This window comes from Physeter macrocephalus, chromosome 18, assembly GCF_002837175.3.
Source record: "Physeter macrocephalus isolate SW-GA chromosome 18, ASM283717v5, whole genome shotgun sequence".
Classification (NCBI taxonomy): Eukaryota; Metazoa; Chordata; class Mammalia; order Artiodactyla; family Physeteridae; genus Physeter; species Physeter macrocephalus.
This window is the reverse complement of record NC_041231.1, coordinates 43,970,900-43,988,860: the sequence shown is the minus strand read 5'-3', so window position 1 is coordinate 43,988,860 and position 17,961 is coordinate 43,970,900. Positions and strand designations below refer to the sequence as shown.

General features: G+C 38.2%; 1 protein-coding gene across 5 annotated transcripts in view; it reads right to left on the bottom strand.

The window, feature by feature from the left end:
- SMARCC1 (SWI/SNF related BAF chromatin remodeling complex subunit C1) overlaps window positions 1-17,961 on the bottom strand; it is a 183,114-nt gene that overhangs the window by 42,400 nt on the left and 122,753 nt on the right. For 4 of the 5 annotated variants that reach the window (XR_008615791.1, XM_007101242.4, XM_007101244.4 and 1 more), the window contains 3 exons: window positions 2,448-2,503; window positions 1,530-1,644; window positions 691-845 (listed from right to left, as the gene is read on the bottom strand). Coding sequence is in view for 4 of the 5 variants with exons in the window: in XM_007101242.4 (XP_007101304.1) it covers window positions 691-845; window positions 1,530-1,644; window positions 2,448-2,503 (326 nt within the window). In the remaining variant the exon portion in view is untranslated. The remainder of the gene's footprint in view (window positions 1-690; window positions 846-1,529; window positions 1,645-2,447; window positions 2,504-17,961) is intronic. The other variant, XM_007101243.4, reaches the window with a different exon arrangement.

Genomic DNA, 17,961 nt, shown 5'->3' with positions numbered 1-17,961 from the left:
GACCGGAGCCTGTGCCCCGCAACGGGAGAGGCCGCAGCAGAGGGAGGCCCGCATACCACAAAAAAAAAAAAAAAAAAAAAAAAAAAAGGGTAAATAGATTTTTAAAAACTTGACATATTCATGCCTGGAATGCTTTGAAGTGCTAAATTAAAACAAAGCAGGGAAAATGACATTCTCTTTTCTTCTTAAACATGCTGGGAAGCCAATACTATGTTATAAATAGAGAAAACCACCCCCAGGAAAGCTGGCAAATTCAAGAAGAAAAAGAGCTATTTAGGTTCCCTCTCTTTCAGTCTGTAAGAGGAGGGTGAAGTATTTATACAGGGAAACAGATTTTTGTCTTAAAATTTACAAATACTTCAATCTGGTAGAAATTATTGGAACTATAGTCCAAGACACATTCTGCAGGCACATTAGAGGGACTTTAAATTCTGCCTTCAATCACTGCAGTCTTCACAAGACTGAAGGACACAATGAATAAATTGAAGGCAGCCACCTTTTAGGAATCAAGTCTGCTATTTCCACCATTCTCCTGCCTGTGGAATTCCTAACCGAGAAATGTCACTCAAGCAAATAGTCATCTCCTATGGGGTGCAAGGCTCTTTATACTAAATGTTCCCAAGAACCTCAAAATAATACAGCCATTCACGGCTTAAGAGAGCACTAGGAAAAGAGCTGTCAGGGGCAAACCTTGGCTTTGGTTGCAGCTGAGGCAAGAGCAGCTGCTGCGGCTGTGGCTACATTTCCTTCAGAAATTTCATGTTCTACTTTCTTCTTCCCAATATCACTTTCTCTTTCTTTACAAGTATCAGTGAGTTCCTTGTTCTCTTCAGTCTCCTTTTCTTCTGGGGGGAAAAAAAAACCAAACCAGAAAGCTTTATTACCAGTGTGCCCAGTCTCAATAGGCCATCTTACTTCTCACCTCTGCCACATGATGAACTAAGACTGATGCTACAAAGAGATCTCAGTGCCTTTTGTTTCTTAAGATTTCTACTGAACCATTCCATGCATGTAAGTCTGCTTCTATTTGAGATGGATGGATGTTCTAAATAGCACACTTTGTCTTCTCTTTATTTCTCTAAGCTCTCTGTGTAGTTCCCTTGAATATAAAGGAAAATTCAGGGGAACTAAGCCCTAAGACCAATATGTTTGCTCATCAGTCAATGAAATGCTCTGGGAAACCCGAGGGTCTGGAGAAAATCAGAAGCTGAGAACAGAGTACTTCTGCAAGTCTTTCGAGTCAGGCAGGATGGGGCACGTCAGCAACGGAATGGAAATAAAATGGCAGGTCTGTGTGGTGACTTCAGTCACAGCTGAACAACCTGTCTGTCTATATATCACTGAAAACAATGTAGCCACTAGCATCAGCACTGGTACCTAAGTGCAAAATAAAACTCAAATGCATATTTACTGTTATGTTAAGAAACAAATAATAAATGAGGGAATATTTCTACACAATTTAACTGCCTACATTTCTCCAGTGCTTTACTGTTTTACATAATAAAGTCCAAAGAGTTTCCTCAAATTACCTGATTTGGTATCTTCACTAACTTCACTATCCTGTTCTTTCTCACTATTTTTTTCATTTTCTCCATCTTGAGCTTTATCACCTTCATCCATTTCATTCTCCCCTTTGTTTTCAGCCTGAAAGGGTTACAAAAGAAGAGGACAGAGAATGAGAAAAAAAATTGTCCTTTTACAAGTGATATTATCTTAGAATAACAAAAGGTTCCACTATTTTTGGGAAGAAATGGACTAGGTTCAGAAAGGTCTTGGAGAGAAAAACTGGAAAAGAAATTAATAAATTCAGAGAAATACCTTTCACTACCCTCAACTCCTGAGTGCTCACGAGACTTTAAGTCTCCAAAGCACAAAGTCCCCACCCTCTCTGCTATAAGGCTAGGGATACAGTGTCCAAAGGAATGTCAGTGGGACTCATTTTCATTATTTACTGGTTAATAACTAAACAAACAAACAAATAAATAAATGGTTAGCTGACTAGAAGGACTAAGAGCATTTAAAATGCACAGTATTGTTTAAACAACAAGGTCCTACTGTATAGCACAGAGAACTATATTCAGTATCCTATAATAAACCATAATGGAAAAGAATATAAAAAAAGAATGTATATATATATGTATAACTGAATCATTTTGCTGTACAGCAGTAATTAACACATTGTAAATCAACTATACTTCAATATACCGAAGCAGAAGTTAGGGAGTAGATAAATCTTTGCTAAATAAATAAATAAATGAAAAATATCCTGTATTATGCCTTATGAGAACTATACCTTAAACCAGCAAAGCCCAAATGGCTGATAGAATCACTTATAGTCCTCTGAGAGGGGCCCAAAAGATCAAAATAAACCCAAACTGTTATGCTGTGGAAGGTAGTGCTCTCTGGCTTGCCTGTTGTGGGAGAATTCAGACAGACTGATATTTTACCTTTTCAGGCTGCTGACCATCAGTATCTGTTTCCATTTTTTCCTCTTCAGCTCCTTCTACAAGCAAAGGAATAAAAAAAAGTAGTAGTACAATGTGGGGGAAAGTGAAAGCTATTATAAAGCTGTGAAAGTGTCTGAAATACAACTACATACAGTAATACAGACAAATCTCACAACCATAAGGTTGACATAAAATAACACATTATGTGTTTAGTATGATTCTACTAATTTAAAGTTCAAAAACAGATGAAAGTAATCCATGGTGTTAGAAATCAGGACAGTGGTTAACCAGGAAAGGGGTGGGTTCAAGAGTGGCTTGGGGTGCTGGTAATGATCTGTTTCTTGATCTTGGGGCCGCTTACATGACTGTGTTTAATTTGTGAAAATGCACTGAACTGCCCGCTGAGAGTTTTCATTTTTCTGTATGCATCAAAATTAAAGTTTAAAAACACCTTTTAAGTAAAAAAAGGCAAAAATAAAAATAATTCATTTTTAAAGATACTTAACAGTATATATTTTGAGTCAGTCAGATACTAGAGAAACAGTGCAGAGCTAGAGATTCACTGAACCTCAAGAGCATCACACTCTGGCTGGGGAGGACATAAGCCAACAAGCCCACTGTGTTTGTGTACAGATGAGACGCTGTGGGAAGCACAGAGGGTATGGCTATCTCAGTCAGGGAAGGATAATAACTGCGTGAGAATTTTCGAGGCAGACATGGCTAGGGGGTGGGGGGCGGGGGCAGTGGTAGTACTTGTATAGAGAAGGACACTTCAAAGAAAGGAGGCAAAAAGACTCAAGGGAGTAGGGGAAATTTAAGATGTGGTGAGACTATAAAAGAGACGAGAGATCAAAAGGAGGGAGATAATGCTGATAGGGGCTATATAATGAAGAGACCGGAATGTTGTGCTAAGGAGGCCTTAAATACATCCTGTAGATAAAAAGTAAACAAAAACATGATACAATCAGATAAATATTTCTGGTTTTAGAACTTTATACATAAACAAATGTTTCAAACATAATGAGGGTTTGTTGTGGTTTTAAATAAAAACATTCAAATATCCTATAGCTTAAATTTTTATATTGTCCTCATAAATTGTAAGGCTAATAGCATTTATACTCAATGAGAATATTTAAACATATTAAACAAAGATGTTTAAAACTAACAGTGTTAAAGTTACTAAATAGGAAAATCTCTATTTTTCCAATTCTCAAGAATATAATAAGATCTTCTTGCTTCCAGAATTATGGCTGAAAAGGAGCTCCAAAGGACATGATATTTTAAGACATCATGAATCTCATATCAGGTAAAAGAGCTTTTAAAGATCACCACCTTCCCCAAAATGCCCAAGGCCTACAGAACCAGAAGTGGGACCAGAGTGTGGAAGTAGTGGCACCAGGTTCTGATTATTTGGGAATTTGAAAGGGAAAGGTTGCCTGGACATATTTGCTTCTAATACCTCACCATCAGGAAGTTGAGCCCATGGACTGTCCAGCTGCAGGGCCGGAAAGGAAGCCTAGGATTCCTGCAGAGAGCCAGCCACAAGGATGGCCAATGTGATCTCAAGCCAGTAGCAACCCCTGGCTACCTGAAAAAGCAGCAGAAGCATCCTCTGCAGATAGTTTTTCCAATTCCAATTTTAGCCCAAAAGACATCAGAGTAATAAGCTCAACAAAGAGCAAACATCAAGAAAGAAAGCCACTAAGACTGAACAGAAACATTAATCAACAGATTCAGAACCTGAGGATTGCCAATATGAGATCTGTCAGACCCTCAATCTAGTGTAGCCATGGATGCAATATGTAGAGAATCATAAAGATCTCCCATCAACATGAAAGTATTAGAGATGATCAGAAATTAAAAAAAAACAAAAACCCAAGATAAAAATATTTCCTAGAAATGAAGTCAGGGTAAACAGATTAAACCAGGTGAAGAGAGAATTACAAAACTGTAAAACATATCTAAAGAAACGATCCATATATAGAATGGTACAATGGGGAATATGGAAACATGGAAAAAGATATGCCAGGCAAAACCGAATCCAAGGAATGGCGGTAGCCTTTCTGTGGTACTGTAACTCAATATAGGCATTAAGAATAGAGTATTATTAGAAGTCGATGGTAAAACATAGTGATGAAAAAGGTTTAATTCACCAAAAAATTGTTAATTTTTTATACTTTTAGGAACCTAATAAGTGTGTCAAACGGTATAAAGCAAAAACTGACTGAAAGGCAAAGAGAAAATGAAAATGTACATCATAGTAGGGAATTTGAACAAACTTGTCTCAATTAAGACATACAGTGGATGGTTCTAACATATACATGTAGAATTCTACACCTAACAATTACAGAATATATACATATTAATTTCAAGCTTACATGGAACATTAAAAAAATACTGATCACATCTTCCAGCGCGCGCACACACACACACACACAAATCAATAAAAAGTTTAATCCATTCTAAAAAAAAAACTACTGATCCCATATTAAGCCATAAAGCTAGTTTTCACAAATTTCAAAAACTCAATGGTATACAGACTACGTTCTCTCACCACAATGCAATGAAATAAGAAGTTTAAAATATAAATTTCTCTATGCTTGGAAATATAATTTTGAGAATCAGTAAAAATAGCACTTAGGAGGAAATGTAAATGTGAAATAAGCCTTCTTATTTTTACATTAGAAAAGAAATAAAGGTTCACAGTCTACAAGCTGTACATCCTTTTTAAGAAAATAGAAAAGAAAAACAGAATATAGGAGGTAGGGAGAAAAAAATTACAAGAGTAAAAAAAAATCAAAGAAAATTTAAAAACAGAGTTTAAATATATAACAGAATCATATATCTCTTCCATGACAGATCAAGAAAAGAGATGAAAGGCACAAATTAACAATATTAGGAATGGAAGAAAGACCATAACTATTGATGAAAAAGCAAAGGTCAAAAAGGAATTTGACAACAACCTACTGAAGAGGCGAAAATATTTGCAAATAATATGACTGATAAAGGGTTAATATCCAAAATATATAAACAGCTCATACAACTCAATATAAAAAAAATCCAATTAGAAAATGGGCAGAAAACCTGAATAAACATTTTCCAAAGAAGACATACAGATGGCCAATAGGCACACGAAAAGATGCTCAAAGTTGCTAATCATCAGAGAAATGCAAATCAAAACCCTAATGAGGTATCACCTCACACCTTTCAAAATGGCTCTCAACAAAAAGACCACAAATAACACATGCTGGCAAGGATGTGGAAAAAAGGGAACCATAGCACACAGTTGGTGGGAATGTAAATCGGTGCAGCCATTATGAAAAAACAGTATGGAGGTTCCTCAAAAAACTAAAAATAAAACTTCCATGTGATCTAGCAATTCCACTCCTGGGTATATATTCAAAGAAATGAAGACACTAATTCAAAAAGATACAAGCAACCCAAAGTTTGTAGCAGCAGTCACTTAACAGTGGCCAAGATATGGATACAACCTAAGTACACACCAAAGGATGAATGGATAAAGAAGATGTGGAATACACACACACAGGAATATTACTCAGCCATAAAAAACAATGAAATTTTGCCATGTGCAACAACTTGGATGGACTTGGAGGGTACCATGCTTAGTGAAATAAATCAGACAGAGAAAGACAACTACTCTATGTTATCACTTATATGAGGAATATAAAAAATAAAACTAACGAAACAAAACAGAAAGACTCACAGATATAGAGAATAAATTAGTGCTTACCAGTGAGGAGAGGGAAGGGGAGAGCGGCAAGACAGGGGTAGGGGATTAAGAGGTACAAACTATTAGGTATAAAATAAATAAGCAACAAGGACATATTTTATAGTACAGGGAATATAGCCAATATTTTATAATAACTATAAATGTATAAGCTATAAAAATATTCAATAACTGTTGTACATCTGAAACTAATATAATATTGTAAATCAACTACACTTTAATAAAAAAGTGGAAGTGACAAACTGTTCTGAAAAACTTTAGGCCAAATAAAATAGAAAAACTTGATTAAATGAACAAATTATTAGAAAACTTATTTACTAAACAGATTTGGGAAGAAAAAGAAGTACACTAACAGAAAAACTGAAATAGTTTTACAGAAACAAAAACACCACAGGTTCAGATGTTTTTACCGGGGAATTCTACTTTAAAAAAAAAAAATTTATTTTTGGCTGCATTGGGTCTTCGTTGCTGCGTGCAGGCTTTCTCTAGTTGCAGTGAGCAGGGGCTACTCTTCGTTGTGGTGCACGGGCTTCTCATTGCGGTGGCTTCTCTTGTTGCGGAGCACAGGCTCTAGGCGTGTGGGCTTCAGCAGTTGTGGCTCACAGGCTCTAGAGCATAGGCTCAGTAGTTGTGGCTCACGGGCTTAGTTACTCTGCAGCATGTAGGATCTTCCTGGACCAGGGCTCAAAGCCATGTTCCCTGCATTGGCAGGCAGGTTCTTAACCACTGCACCAACAGGGAAGCCCTCTACCATACTTTTAGGGAAAAGATGATTATAATCGTCATAAACTTTTCCAGAGAACAGAGAAAAGGGAATACCTTTTAACTCATTCTATAAGGCCAGTATAACCCTGATTCACAAATCAAGATACGGACAACAGATAAGGAATATTAGAGGACACCAGACTAAATCTCATTCATAATCACAAATGAAAAAATCCTAAACAAAATATCCAAAGACAGAAAACAGTAGTATATAAAAAAAGGCAATACATTATGACAAAATAATATGACAGTAACAGAAGAGTGATATAACATTAATATGTCTATCAACTTATTTGCTCACACACATAAAAAGTAATAAAACTCAGTATCTTTCATGACAAGCTAGCTTTCATGACAAGGGCTAAAAGGAAAGTTCCTATGCCCCCCAAAGACTGTTACTGATAATCCTACAATAAATGTCATTCTTCATGGAGAGATGCCTATAGTATTCCCTTTAAAATCAAGAGCATGACATGGATACCAGTATTACTACTTTCCTTTGATACTGCCATAGAAGTCTTGGTCTAGGTAGTCAATAAAGAAAAAGAGGGGCTTCCCTGGTGGCACAGTGGTTGAGAGTCCACCTGCCGATGCAGGGGACACGGGTTCGTGCCCCGGTCCGGAAAGATCCCACATGCCGTGGAGTGGCTGGGCCCCTGAGCCATGGCCGCTGAGCCTGCGCATCCGGAGCCTGTGCTCCGCAACGGGAGAGGCCACAACAGTGAGAGGCCCGGGTACGGCAAAAAAAGAAAAAAAAAAAGAAAAAAAAAAAGAAAAAAAAAAAGAAAAAGAAATTAAAGAGGGCTGGAAAGGAAAGAAAAAGTGGAAGTGACAAACTGTTCTGAAAAACTTTAGGCCAAATAAAATAGAAAAACTTGATTAAATGAACAAATTATTAGAAAACTTATTTACTAAACAGATTTGGGAAGAAAAAGAAGTACACTAACAGAAAAACTGAAATAGTTTTACAGAAACAAAAACACCACAGGTTCAGATGTTTTTACCGGGGAATTCTACTTTAAAAAAAAAAAATTTATTTTTGGCTGCATTGGGTCTTCGTTGCTGCGTGCAGGCTTTCTCTAGTTGCAGTGAGCAGGGGCTACTCTTCGTTGTGGTGCACGGGCTTCTCATTGCGGTGGCTTCTCTTGTTGCGGAGCACAGGCTCTAGGCGTGTGGGCTTCAGCAGTTGTGGCTCACAGGCTCTAGAGCATAGGCTCAGTAGTTGTGGCTCACGGGCTTAGTTACTCTGCAGCATGTAGGATCTTCCTGGACCAGGGCTCAAAGCCATGTTCCCTGCATTGGCAGGCAGGTTCTTAACCACTGCACCAACAGGGAAGCCCTCTACCATACTTTTAGGGAAAAGATGATTATAATCGTCATAAACTTTTCCAGAGAACAGAGAAAAGGGAATACCTTTTAACTCATTCTATAAGGCCAGTATAACCCTGATTCACAAATCAAGATACGGACAACAGATAAGGAATATTAGAGGACACCAGACTAAATCTCATTCATAATCACAAATGAAAAAATCCTAAACAAAATATCCAAAGACAGAAAACAGTAGTATATAAAAAAAGGCAATACATTATGACAAAATAATATGACAGTAACAGAAGAGTGATATAACATTAATATGTCTATCAACTTATTTGCTCACACACATAAAAAGTAATAAAACTCAGTATCTTTCATGACAAGCTAGCTTTCATGACAAGGGCTAAAAGGAAAGTTCCTATGCCCCCCAAAGACTGTTACTGATAATCCTACAATAAATGTCATTCTTCATGGAGAGATGCCTATAGTATTCCCTTTAAAATCAAGAGCATGACATGGATACCAGTATTACTACTTTCCTTTGATACTGCCATAGAAGTCTTGGTCTAGGTAGTCAATAAAGAAAAAGAGGGGCTTCCCTGGTGGCACAGTGGTTGAGAGTCCACCTGCCGATGCAGGGGACACGGGTTCGTGCCCCGGTCCGGAAAGATCCCACATGCCGTGGAGTGGCTGGGCCCCTGAGCCATGGCCGCTGAGCCTGCGCATCCGGAGCCTGTGCTCCGCAACGGGAGAGGCCACAACAGTGAGAGGCCCGGGTACGGCAAAAAAAGAAAAAAAAAAAGAAAAAAAAAAAGAAAAAAAAAAAGAAAAAGAAATTAAAGAGGGCTGGAAAGGAAAGAAGAAAATACTTATGATTTGCAGAGAATAAAACTATACACCTAGAAGAATCTGCAGAAAAGTTATTAGAAATAATGACAGCATTGCAAGGCAGTTAGCTATAAAATTAACATGCAAAATCAACTGGGTTTCGATATGCTAACAAAAATCAATTCTAGATAAAGACATATTAAAAAAAAAACTTGAATCATCTCCTAATCACAACACAAAAAGTGCCAACCATAAAACAGAAGAGAAAACTCTATTAAAATCAAGGACTTCTTTTTATTGAGATGACAAAAAGAACAAGTAATAAGAGAAAACACACGCAGCACAGCAACTAGAAGATTAGTACATCAGATTTATAAAGGAAAACATAAATACAATAGAAAAGTAAGTAAAAGACAAGAACAGTTATTTTACAGAATGACATATGACCACTAAATTTAAGATACTCAAATTAGTTATAAGAGAAATGTAATTTAAAACCATAAAAGAACATCATTTTACACCTGCTACATCAGCAGAGTCTAACACTAGGAAGGTGTTGGATCAAGTGTTACTGGTCAACTTTGGGAAAAAACTTGGAGTTTCCTAAAACAGTGTTGCTCATGTTCAAGGTTCAATGTTCCAAGATGTTCAATGCTCTTTTCTCCTTTTCTTTATTAAGAAATCTACTTTATGAAAAAATGACAACTGAATTAAAGAGAGCTTAGTGATGCATACTTCTTTTTTTTTTTTTGCGGTGCGCGGGCCTCTCACTGTTGTGGCCTCTCCCGTTGCGGAGCACAGGCTCCAGACGCGCAGGCTCAGCGGCCATGACTCACGGGCCCAGCCGCTCCGTGGCATGCGGGATCTTCCCGGACCGGGGCACGAACCCGTGTCCCCTGCATCGGCAGGCGGACTCTCAACCACTGCGCCACCAGGGAAGCCCGTGATGCATACTTCTTAACTCAGTGTGGCAACTGGTCCACCAACCACACTTCAAGTAGCACTGCATCTAAGCAAAACCCTGTATGTGTACATTGTGAGGCATGTACAAGATTGTATGTACATGCATGTCTGAAATAGAAAAACAGGAAACAACCCAAACTGCCTGTTCAACAATAAGAGAAGGGATAATTAAAATGAGTTATAATCACATACCAGAATATCTTACAGCAGTGGAAATAAATTAACTATGGTTACATGGATAATGCAACTTCATGAATAAATACTGAAAATATACTGAGTTAAAAATAAAAGTCTTAGAAGTATAAATCTACCATGTTTTCTAAAGCTTAAAAACAAACAAAATTATAACCAACATATATTAAGTACATCTCTGTGATTAAAAATTGCTTATGGGCTTCCCTGATGGCGCAGCAGTTAAGAATCCACCTGCCAATGCAGGGGACACGGATTCGAGCCCTGGTCTGGGAAGATCCCACATGCCGCAGAGCAACTAAGCCCATGCACCACAGCTACTTAGCCTGCGTTCTAAAGCCCGTGAGCCACAACTACTGAGCCCACGAACCACAACTACTGAGTCCGCGAGCCACAACTACTGAGCCTGTGTGCCACAACTACCGAGTTCACGTGCCACAACTACTGAGCTCGTGCGCCTAGAGCCCGTGCTCCGCAACAAGAGAAGCCACTGCAATGAGAAGCCCGCGCACCACAATGAAGAGTAGCCCCTGCTTGCCGCAGCTAGAGAAAGCCCGCACACAGCAACGAAGACCCAACACAGCCAAAAAATAAATAAATAAAATAAATAAATATTTTTTTAAAAATTGCTTAAAACGTAGTTGAACAATATTAAAAAATTCAGGATTCTTAGAGCTGGGAGTGGGAAGGTGAAAAGATGAGGTAAGAGGGAAACAGAGAGAAATTACTGGTAATATTCTCATTAGTTCAGATGAAATATGTAACATGCATTAAGACACATTAAAATATAACAATAAAATGACTTGAACAAAAAACCCAAATGCAGATGTTTTAAGCCCCCAAACCTCACAAGTTACTTTTTTTGAGAATCATACAGGTGTTTTATTTATTTTTAACATCTTTATTGGAGTATTATTGCTTTACAATGGTGTGTTAGTTTCTGCTTTATAACAAAGTGAATCAGCTATACATACACATATATCCCCATATCTCCTCCCTCTGGCATCTCCCTCCTACCCTCCCTATCCCACCCCTCTAAGTGGTCACAAAGCACTGAGCTGATCTCCCCTCACAAGTCACTCTTAATTGAATGTGCATTAGGCCACCTTTGCTGAGTCAACAATTACACACTGAATAAGTATTATGTGGGAGAAATGCAGTATTTTTTTTATAAAAATAATCTACATTTGAAATAACTAACCACAACCTATAGCTCTGCATTCTAAAAAGACAACACTCTCTCTCTATTGTAAGGCAAGCCAAATTTGATATCAACTCTTTAATTAGCTATGATTCCAAAATGAAGAGTTACATAATATTAATATCTATTCATATAATGATGCTGCAGTTAGAGACAGACCCTCTGTAAGGGGGAAAATCTCAGACTTTTAAGGAGATGTCTATTAAGAGTTTAATTATGAGTTGTGTATTTCTCAAGATGCTACGTGGAAGAGTATGTAAAGTGTCTTCTATCAACATTTTTTTAAAGCTGCTATTAGACATATTCTTGGGGAGAGAGAGAGAGAAAGAGAGGGAGGGAAGGAAGGAGAGAGGGTGCGCGCACGCACGCTTGTCTTTGGTCTGAATTCTGATTAGAACTGTAAACCCTGAAGAGGCTGCAGCCGCTCACATATCCCTTAATGTCATATTTTTTAAATATTTATTATTTATTTTATTTATATGGTTGCACCGGGTCTTAGTGGCGGCAGGTGGGCTCCTTAATTGTGGCATATGGGATCTAGTTCCCTGACCACGGATCGAACCCGGGACCCCTGCAATGGGAGGGTTGAGTCTTAACCACTGTACCACCAGGTAAGTCCCCTCCCTTACTGTCACCTTGTTGGTGTCAATAAATTAGAAGGTTGAGAATCTTTCCCTACAAATATATGGCCTGACCCATGTCTGCAGAGTTAATGAAAGAAGATACTAGAATGAATAAAATGAAATTCCCAACTTAAATAAGAAAGACATAACATAAACTAGTGAGCCACATGCCAGACAAAAAGAAAGAGAAAGTAAAAAAAAAAAAATCCTCTGACCAGGTAATTAATGCCTTGTCAGCCAGGGGAAAATACCAACATCACAGTTTATTTACAATTAGCTCTTTATGCTGTAGAACGGGTTGGTAAACATTTTCTGTAAAGGGTGAGATAGTAACTCTTTTCAGCTTTGCAGGCCCCACAGTCCTAGTTGCATCTACTCAACTCTGCCATAGTAGCACAAAATCAGCCACAAAAGCCGCTTGGAAATGAATGGGTGTGGTTGTGTTCCAATAAAACTTCATGGACACTGAAATCTAAATGTCATATAATTTTTGCGTATCACAAAATACTATTCTTTTGGTTTTATCCAAACATTAAAAAATGTAAAATCCATTCTCATATATTGTGGGCTAAATAAAAATAGTTGGCAACTTGGATTTGGCCCAAGAACCAAAATTTGCTAACCCCTGCTCTAGATAAATAGGATGAGTTCTGGATACAGACTAAGTACGAATCCTGTCCCCACAATTTACCAGCTCAGGTGACCCTGGGCAAGCTCCTTAGTTGACAGCGGCTTCAGTTTGCTTATGTACAAAAGGAGAATAATTATTATTTCCTTCACAAGGGTAGTGCTAAGGATTAAATTAATTATTTCATGTAAAATGCAATAACTGTCTGGCTCATAGTGAGTGCTCAATGACAATTATTAATATCAGAAAGTTCAGTTGGCTGGACCCAGGCCCTATCTCTCTATTAACATGAGCCCTTTCCCTGGCCTTTGGCACTGCTTCAGGGACAACAAAGGGCTCTCATTCTTCCCGGGACTGCCAAAGATCCTTCCCAATCTGGTTTGTTATCTGACTTACCCTCCCCATGTGATCTTTTCTGTAAAGGACCAGTTAGTTTTATAAAATGACCTGCCCATGTCCCATTCTCTTAAAATGTTACTAATGGGTCAGGGATACATGACCAATCTGATCGACAAGGGGTCAGCAAACGATGGCTGCTTTTGTAAATAAAATTTTATCAGAACACAGCTGAGCTCATTTATTCAAGTATTGTCTATGGATGCTTTTGCACCACAAAGGGAGAATTGAGTAGTTGCGACAGAGACCGTGTGGTCTGCAAAAGCCTAAAGCTTTTACCATTTGGCCCTTTATAGAAAAAGTTTGCTAACCTCTATGATAGAAAATTCATGCTAATATGATAGTCCTGCTTATGAACAAAGATACTCTGGAGACACTGTCGGACTCTCAAGGTCTCAACTTTAATGTTGGAAATTGAGGGACACTGGTGGTGAGACGCGAGGGTGGCCTCATATGATCCCTGACTCAAGGTTTTCATGTCCTTGTATGAACCCCTTCTCTTGAGTGTAAGTAGCATCTGTGATTTGTTTCTAGCCACAACAGAATACAGCAAAGGTGACAGGATGTTAGTTTATATAAGACCCTGTGCTGTTACTTGCTCTGGAGACTCCCCTTGCTGGCTTGATGAAGTAAGCTGCCATGCTGGGGAAGCCTAAATGGCAAAGAACCCTGGGTGGCCCTAGGAGCTGAGGGAAGCTTCCAGCTGACAGTCAGCAAGAAATTGAGGCTTTCCGTTCTACAACTGGAAGTAAATGAATTCTGAGAACAGGAGTGACCTTGGAGGTGGATTCTTCAACAGATGAGAATGTAGTCCACCCACCTTGATTGTAGCCTTTTGAGATCCTAAGCAGAGGACAAGTTAGGCTGTGCACAGACTTCTGACTCACAGAAACTATGAGATAATAAATATATCTTGTTTTAAGCCACTAATTTTGTGGTAATTTGTTATGCAGCAATAGATAACTACTATACCTCCTAAACTTTTGAATGAACCTCAACCAAGGGTGAGAAGCAAATTATCTAGCATCCATGATAACAATGTCTTCAGAGACTACAAATAGAAAATGGTCTCATCCACCAGACTATTTGGTTTCCAGTCACCACCCCTTTCTCCTAGCTTCTGCAATGCCGTGCGCTTTTCAGTCTAGTAATAATATGGTTAGCAAAACCAAAATGAGGAGAGAGAGAGAGAGAGAAAACCATTCCCTAAAGAGTTGAGGGAACTGGAAAAGTTAGCTTTGAGGAGAGAATTAAATGCTTGCAAAATACCTGCCTTTAATAAAGTATGTTATGAATAAGTAATGATGCTTTTTAAAAAGAATTATGATTATTTGGTGAGAATACTCTCCATTTCCTACACATCATCTGTAAACTGCCAGCAGTTACTTCCTAAAACAGACAGAACCACGTTACTTCTACTCTCTGGCATCTTCTCAAAGTCTACAAGGTAAAAGCCCTTCAAAATCAGCCCCAAACCTGCAAAGCTGCCCTTGGTTACAGTACCTGCTCCCCACAGACTTTTTTGTACTATTTTCAGAATATGACACCTATGTTCATTCCTTCTTCCTTTTTCATTATTGTTTAAAAGGTCATGTCCTTGGTGCAGCCTTCCCTAACTGACCCAAGCATAAATCGTGTTTCCTCCACATGTGCCACTACCTATAGCTGTAGTTCTTTTCTATAATGATACACCCCCTCCCCCACCATAAATATTCTTCAAGGACAGGGTGATTATTTAATTCAGTGATTCACAAAGTGTGGTCTAGGTACCCTGGGGGTTCCCAAGGTCAAAACTATTTTCATAGCAACACAAAGATTTACTTGCCTTTTCACTCTCATCTCTCACAAGTGTGGCGTATGGCTTTCCAGAGGCTGCATGATGAAGTCAGCTATAGAAATGTGCACCTATGTATTATTTTTTAAAAGTTTCCCAGTACCAATTTTTAAACTTTTTTTAAAAAAAATAAATTTATTTATTTATTTGTTTTTTTATTTTTGGCTGTGTTAGGTCTTCGTTGCTGTGCATGCGGGCTTTCCCTAGTAGCAGTGAGCGGGGGCTACTCTTTGTTGCAGTGCACATGCTTCTCACTGCGGTGGCTTCTCCTGTTGCGGAGCAGGGGCTCTAGGCGCGCAGGCTTCAGTAGCTGTGGCACACGGGCTCAGTAGTTGTGGCTCACAGGCTCTAGAGCGCAGCCTCAGTCGTTGTGGTGCACGGGCTTGGCTCCTCCGCGGCATGTGGGATCTTCCCGGGCCAGGGATGGAACCCATGTCCCCTGCACTGGCAGGCAGATTCTTAACCACTGTGCCACCTGGGAAGCCCTCCCACTATCAATTTTTAATATAGTAAATGTCAACAGATATAATCCAAATAAACTGAAGAAGCATTTTGGGTTCCTTGATATTTTTAAAAAGTCAAAGAAGTCCTGAGATCAAAACATTTTAGAAATCTGAGTCCAATAATTTTTGTCTTCCCAGGGAAGGAGAGAATGGTAGGAACTCATTCAACACTTCTGGGAGACTAATCATGTCATTCCCTGTATTAAAGTTCAAACGTTCCAAAAAGCTGGCAATATACAGTCTAACCAGGCTCGCGAGCCTTGTATCAAACTCTCTATAACCTAGCTCCAACTACCTCTGTAAGCTGTTCTCTTTCTACATCCTTATTTGAACTTTGTATTGTGGCCAACCTGGTTTACTTCCTGCCATTTGAACAACCTTCCATTTCCATCTCTGTGCCTTTGTTCATATCCTTCTACAGAATTGAATACTGTATTTGTTCCAATCAGGCTCAGTGATCAGTGACATTCTAAACCTCTTTTTTCAACATTCAGCTCAAATCCTACTTTCTTTGTGAAGTCTTCTTTAGCTTAAAATTACACGTCCCATTGTGTTCATTCTTACAGCACTTCCTATCTACAGTCCTCCTTGAACAATTAATAGTATATACTTCATTCTATCGCCAATCCTCCAACACTGAATTATTTTTCCATGTATATGTAACTCATCACAAAAAATAGCCCCAATTATTAGAGGGTATTTCGTGTGTCTTACATAACTGCCTGACAGCAAGAGAGCTATATCAAGTAACTGATATAGTTATACCTGATTTGATCAAAAAAAAAAAAAAAAAAAGTCACCAAAGGCAGACAATTGTATTACATAAGGGAAGCCAATTCGTGTGTCTTACATAACTGCCTGACAGCAAGAGAGCTATATCAAGTAACTGATATAGTTATACCTGATTTGATCAAAAAAAAAAAAAAAAAAGTCACCAAAGGCAGACAATTGTATTACATAAGGGAAGCCAATTTCTTCCTAAAAATTCTTATCCTACCATCTAATAAATATGATTCATTAGGCAAGCCACTTAAATCCTAGCTAGTCCTTAGAGGTTAAATGTCCTATTGTGAGCTGCTCAGAAGTCTGAATTTCTATTTCAATGCCTCTTGAAATAGATCTGAAAGCCCTTCAAATAAAACAGTGACAAAGGGAAGAGAGAAGCCCACTCCACATGACGTAGTCAAAGATCAAATACTGATCCACTTTTTCCTGAGGTTCACTAGCCTAGCATGTTTTCACACATTGGTGTTTTAGAACTGCCTGATTTTAAAGATGTTATGGGAATCCTCAGGGTGAGAAGAATGAGGCTATTTATATGCTGTGAATAGTATCTGAGGCAAGAATTGTAACAGTCACTTCTGGGCTTTATGTTCCTAGAAAGTGACCTTTTCAACATTATTATTATCAGGATGCTCTTAATCTCCTGATGGACTCCAGACTAGTTCTTAACCTTCTCGAAAACGAAGAGTAATGAGTTGGGTTCTTCTACACAGAGCTGTGACAAATTATTCAAAATACACTCCTTGGAGTCCTGTATGCCATAAGGTTAATCCACTCACTGATATAGAAGAATCTTCTCTGAACGTTCTATTTGTGATTCAATTTCCCTAAAAGCATCAATGAACTTAATCTTTCAAATTCCTCTAAACCAGAATTAAGATACAGACAGTAAATCTACTCAGTAGCAAATATAAATAAATAAAATAAAACCAATACTTGAGGCTAGGAAATACAAATGGAGGGTACAATAATAAGTATCTGACAGACTCTTGACAGGTTTTTAAATATACATATACATTCTAACTCTCTAGGGGGAAGGGCTGATGACCTAAAAGGGGCTGAGAGTCATTCCGTTATGATATTTATTTAGGTAAATGCTATTCTTAGGAGACACATGCTGAATTATTTAGGGGGTACAAAGAATCATGATGTCTACAACTTACTTTGAAATAATTCACCAAAATAATAATAAAATAAAAATTATTTATTAGATTCCTAGATAAAAATGGCAAAATTGAACCTAAGTGGTAGGCATATGAGATTTCACTGTGCTATCCTATCAACATTTCAGTAAGTTTGGCTACAAGTAAACAGGTTATCAGAAAGGCTATTTTGTTTAGTCTCCAGGTCAAATAAAAAAAAATTAATGAAGCTCTTTAATAAAAGGCTTAGTGATAAAATTTAAAAAATCTTTAATATTCAAACATATTACATATGTTATTTGAAAAATAAATCAAATTTAACAATTCCTAGATGGGGTCTATTCTCAACCTAGTAGAATAAAACTTAAAAACATAGGTCAGACCCTGACACTCTTCTGCTCAAAACCCTCATTTGGCTCCACCTCAGAGTAAACATTAAAATGTTACAATGGCCCACAAGGCCCCTCATAATCTCCCTTGACCTCCTCTACCCTGCAATTCAGCTACCTGCCCAGGATTCTCCTTGCTATTCCTCAACTATGCCAGGCAGCTTCTGTCCAGCAGCCTGTATACTGGCTGCTCCCAATGCTT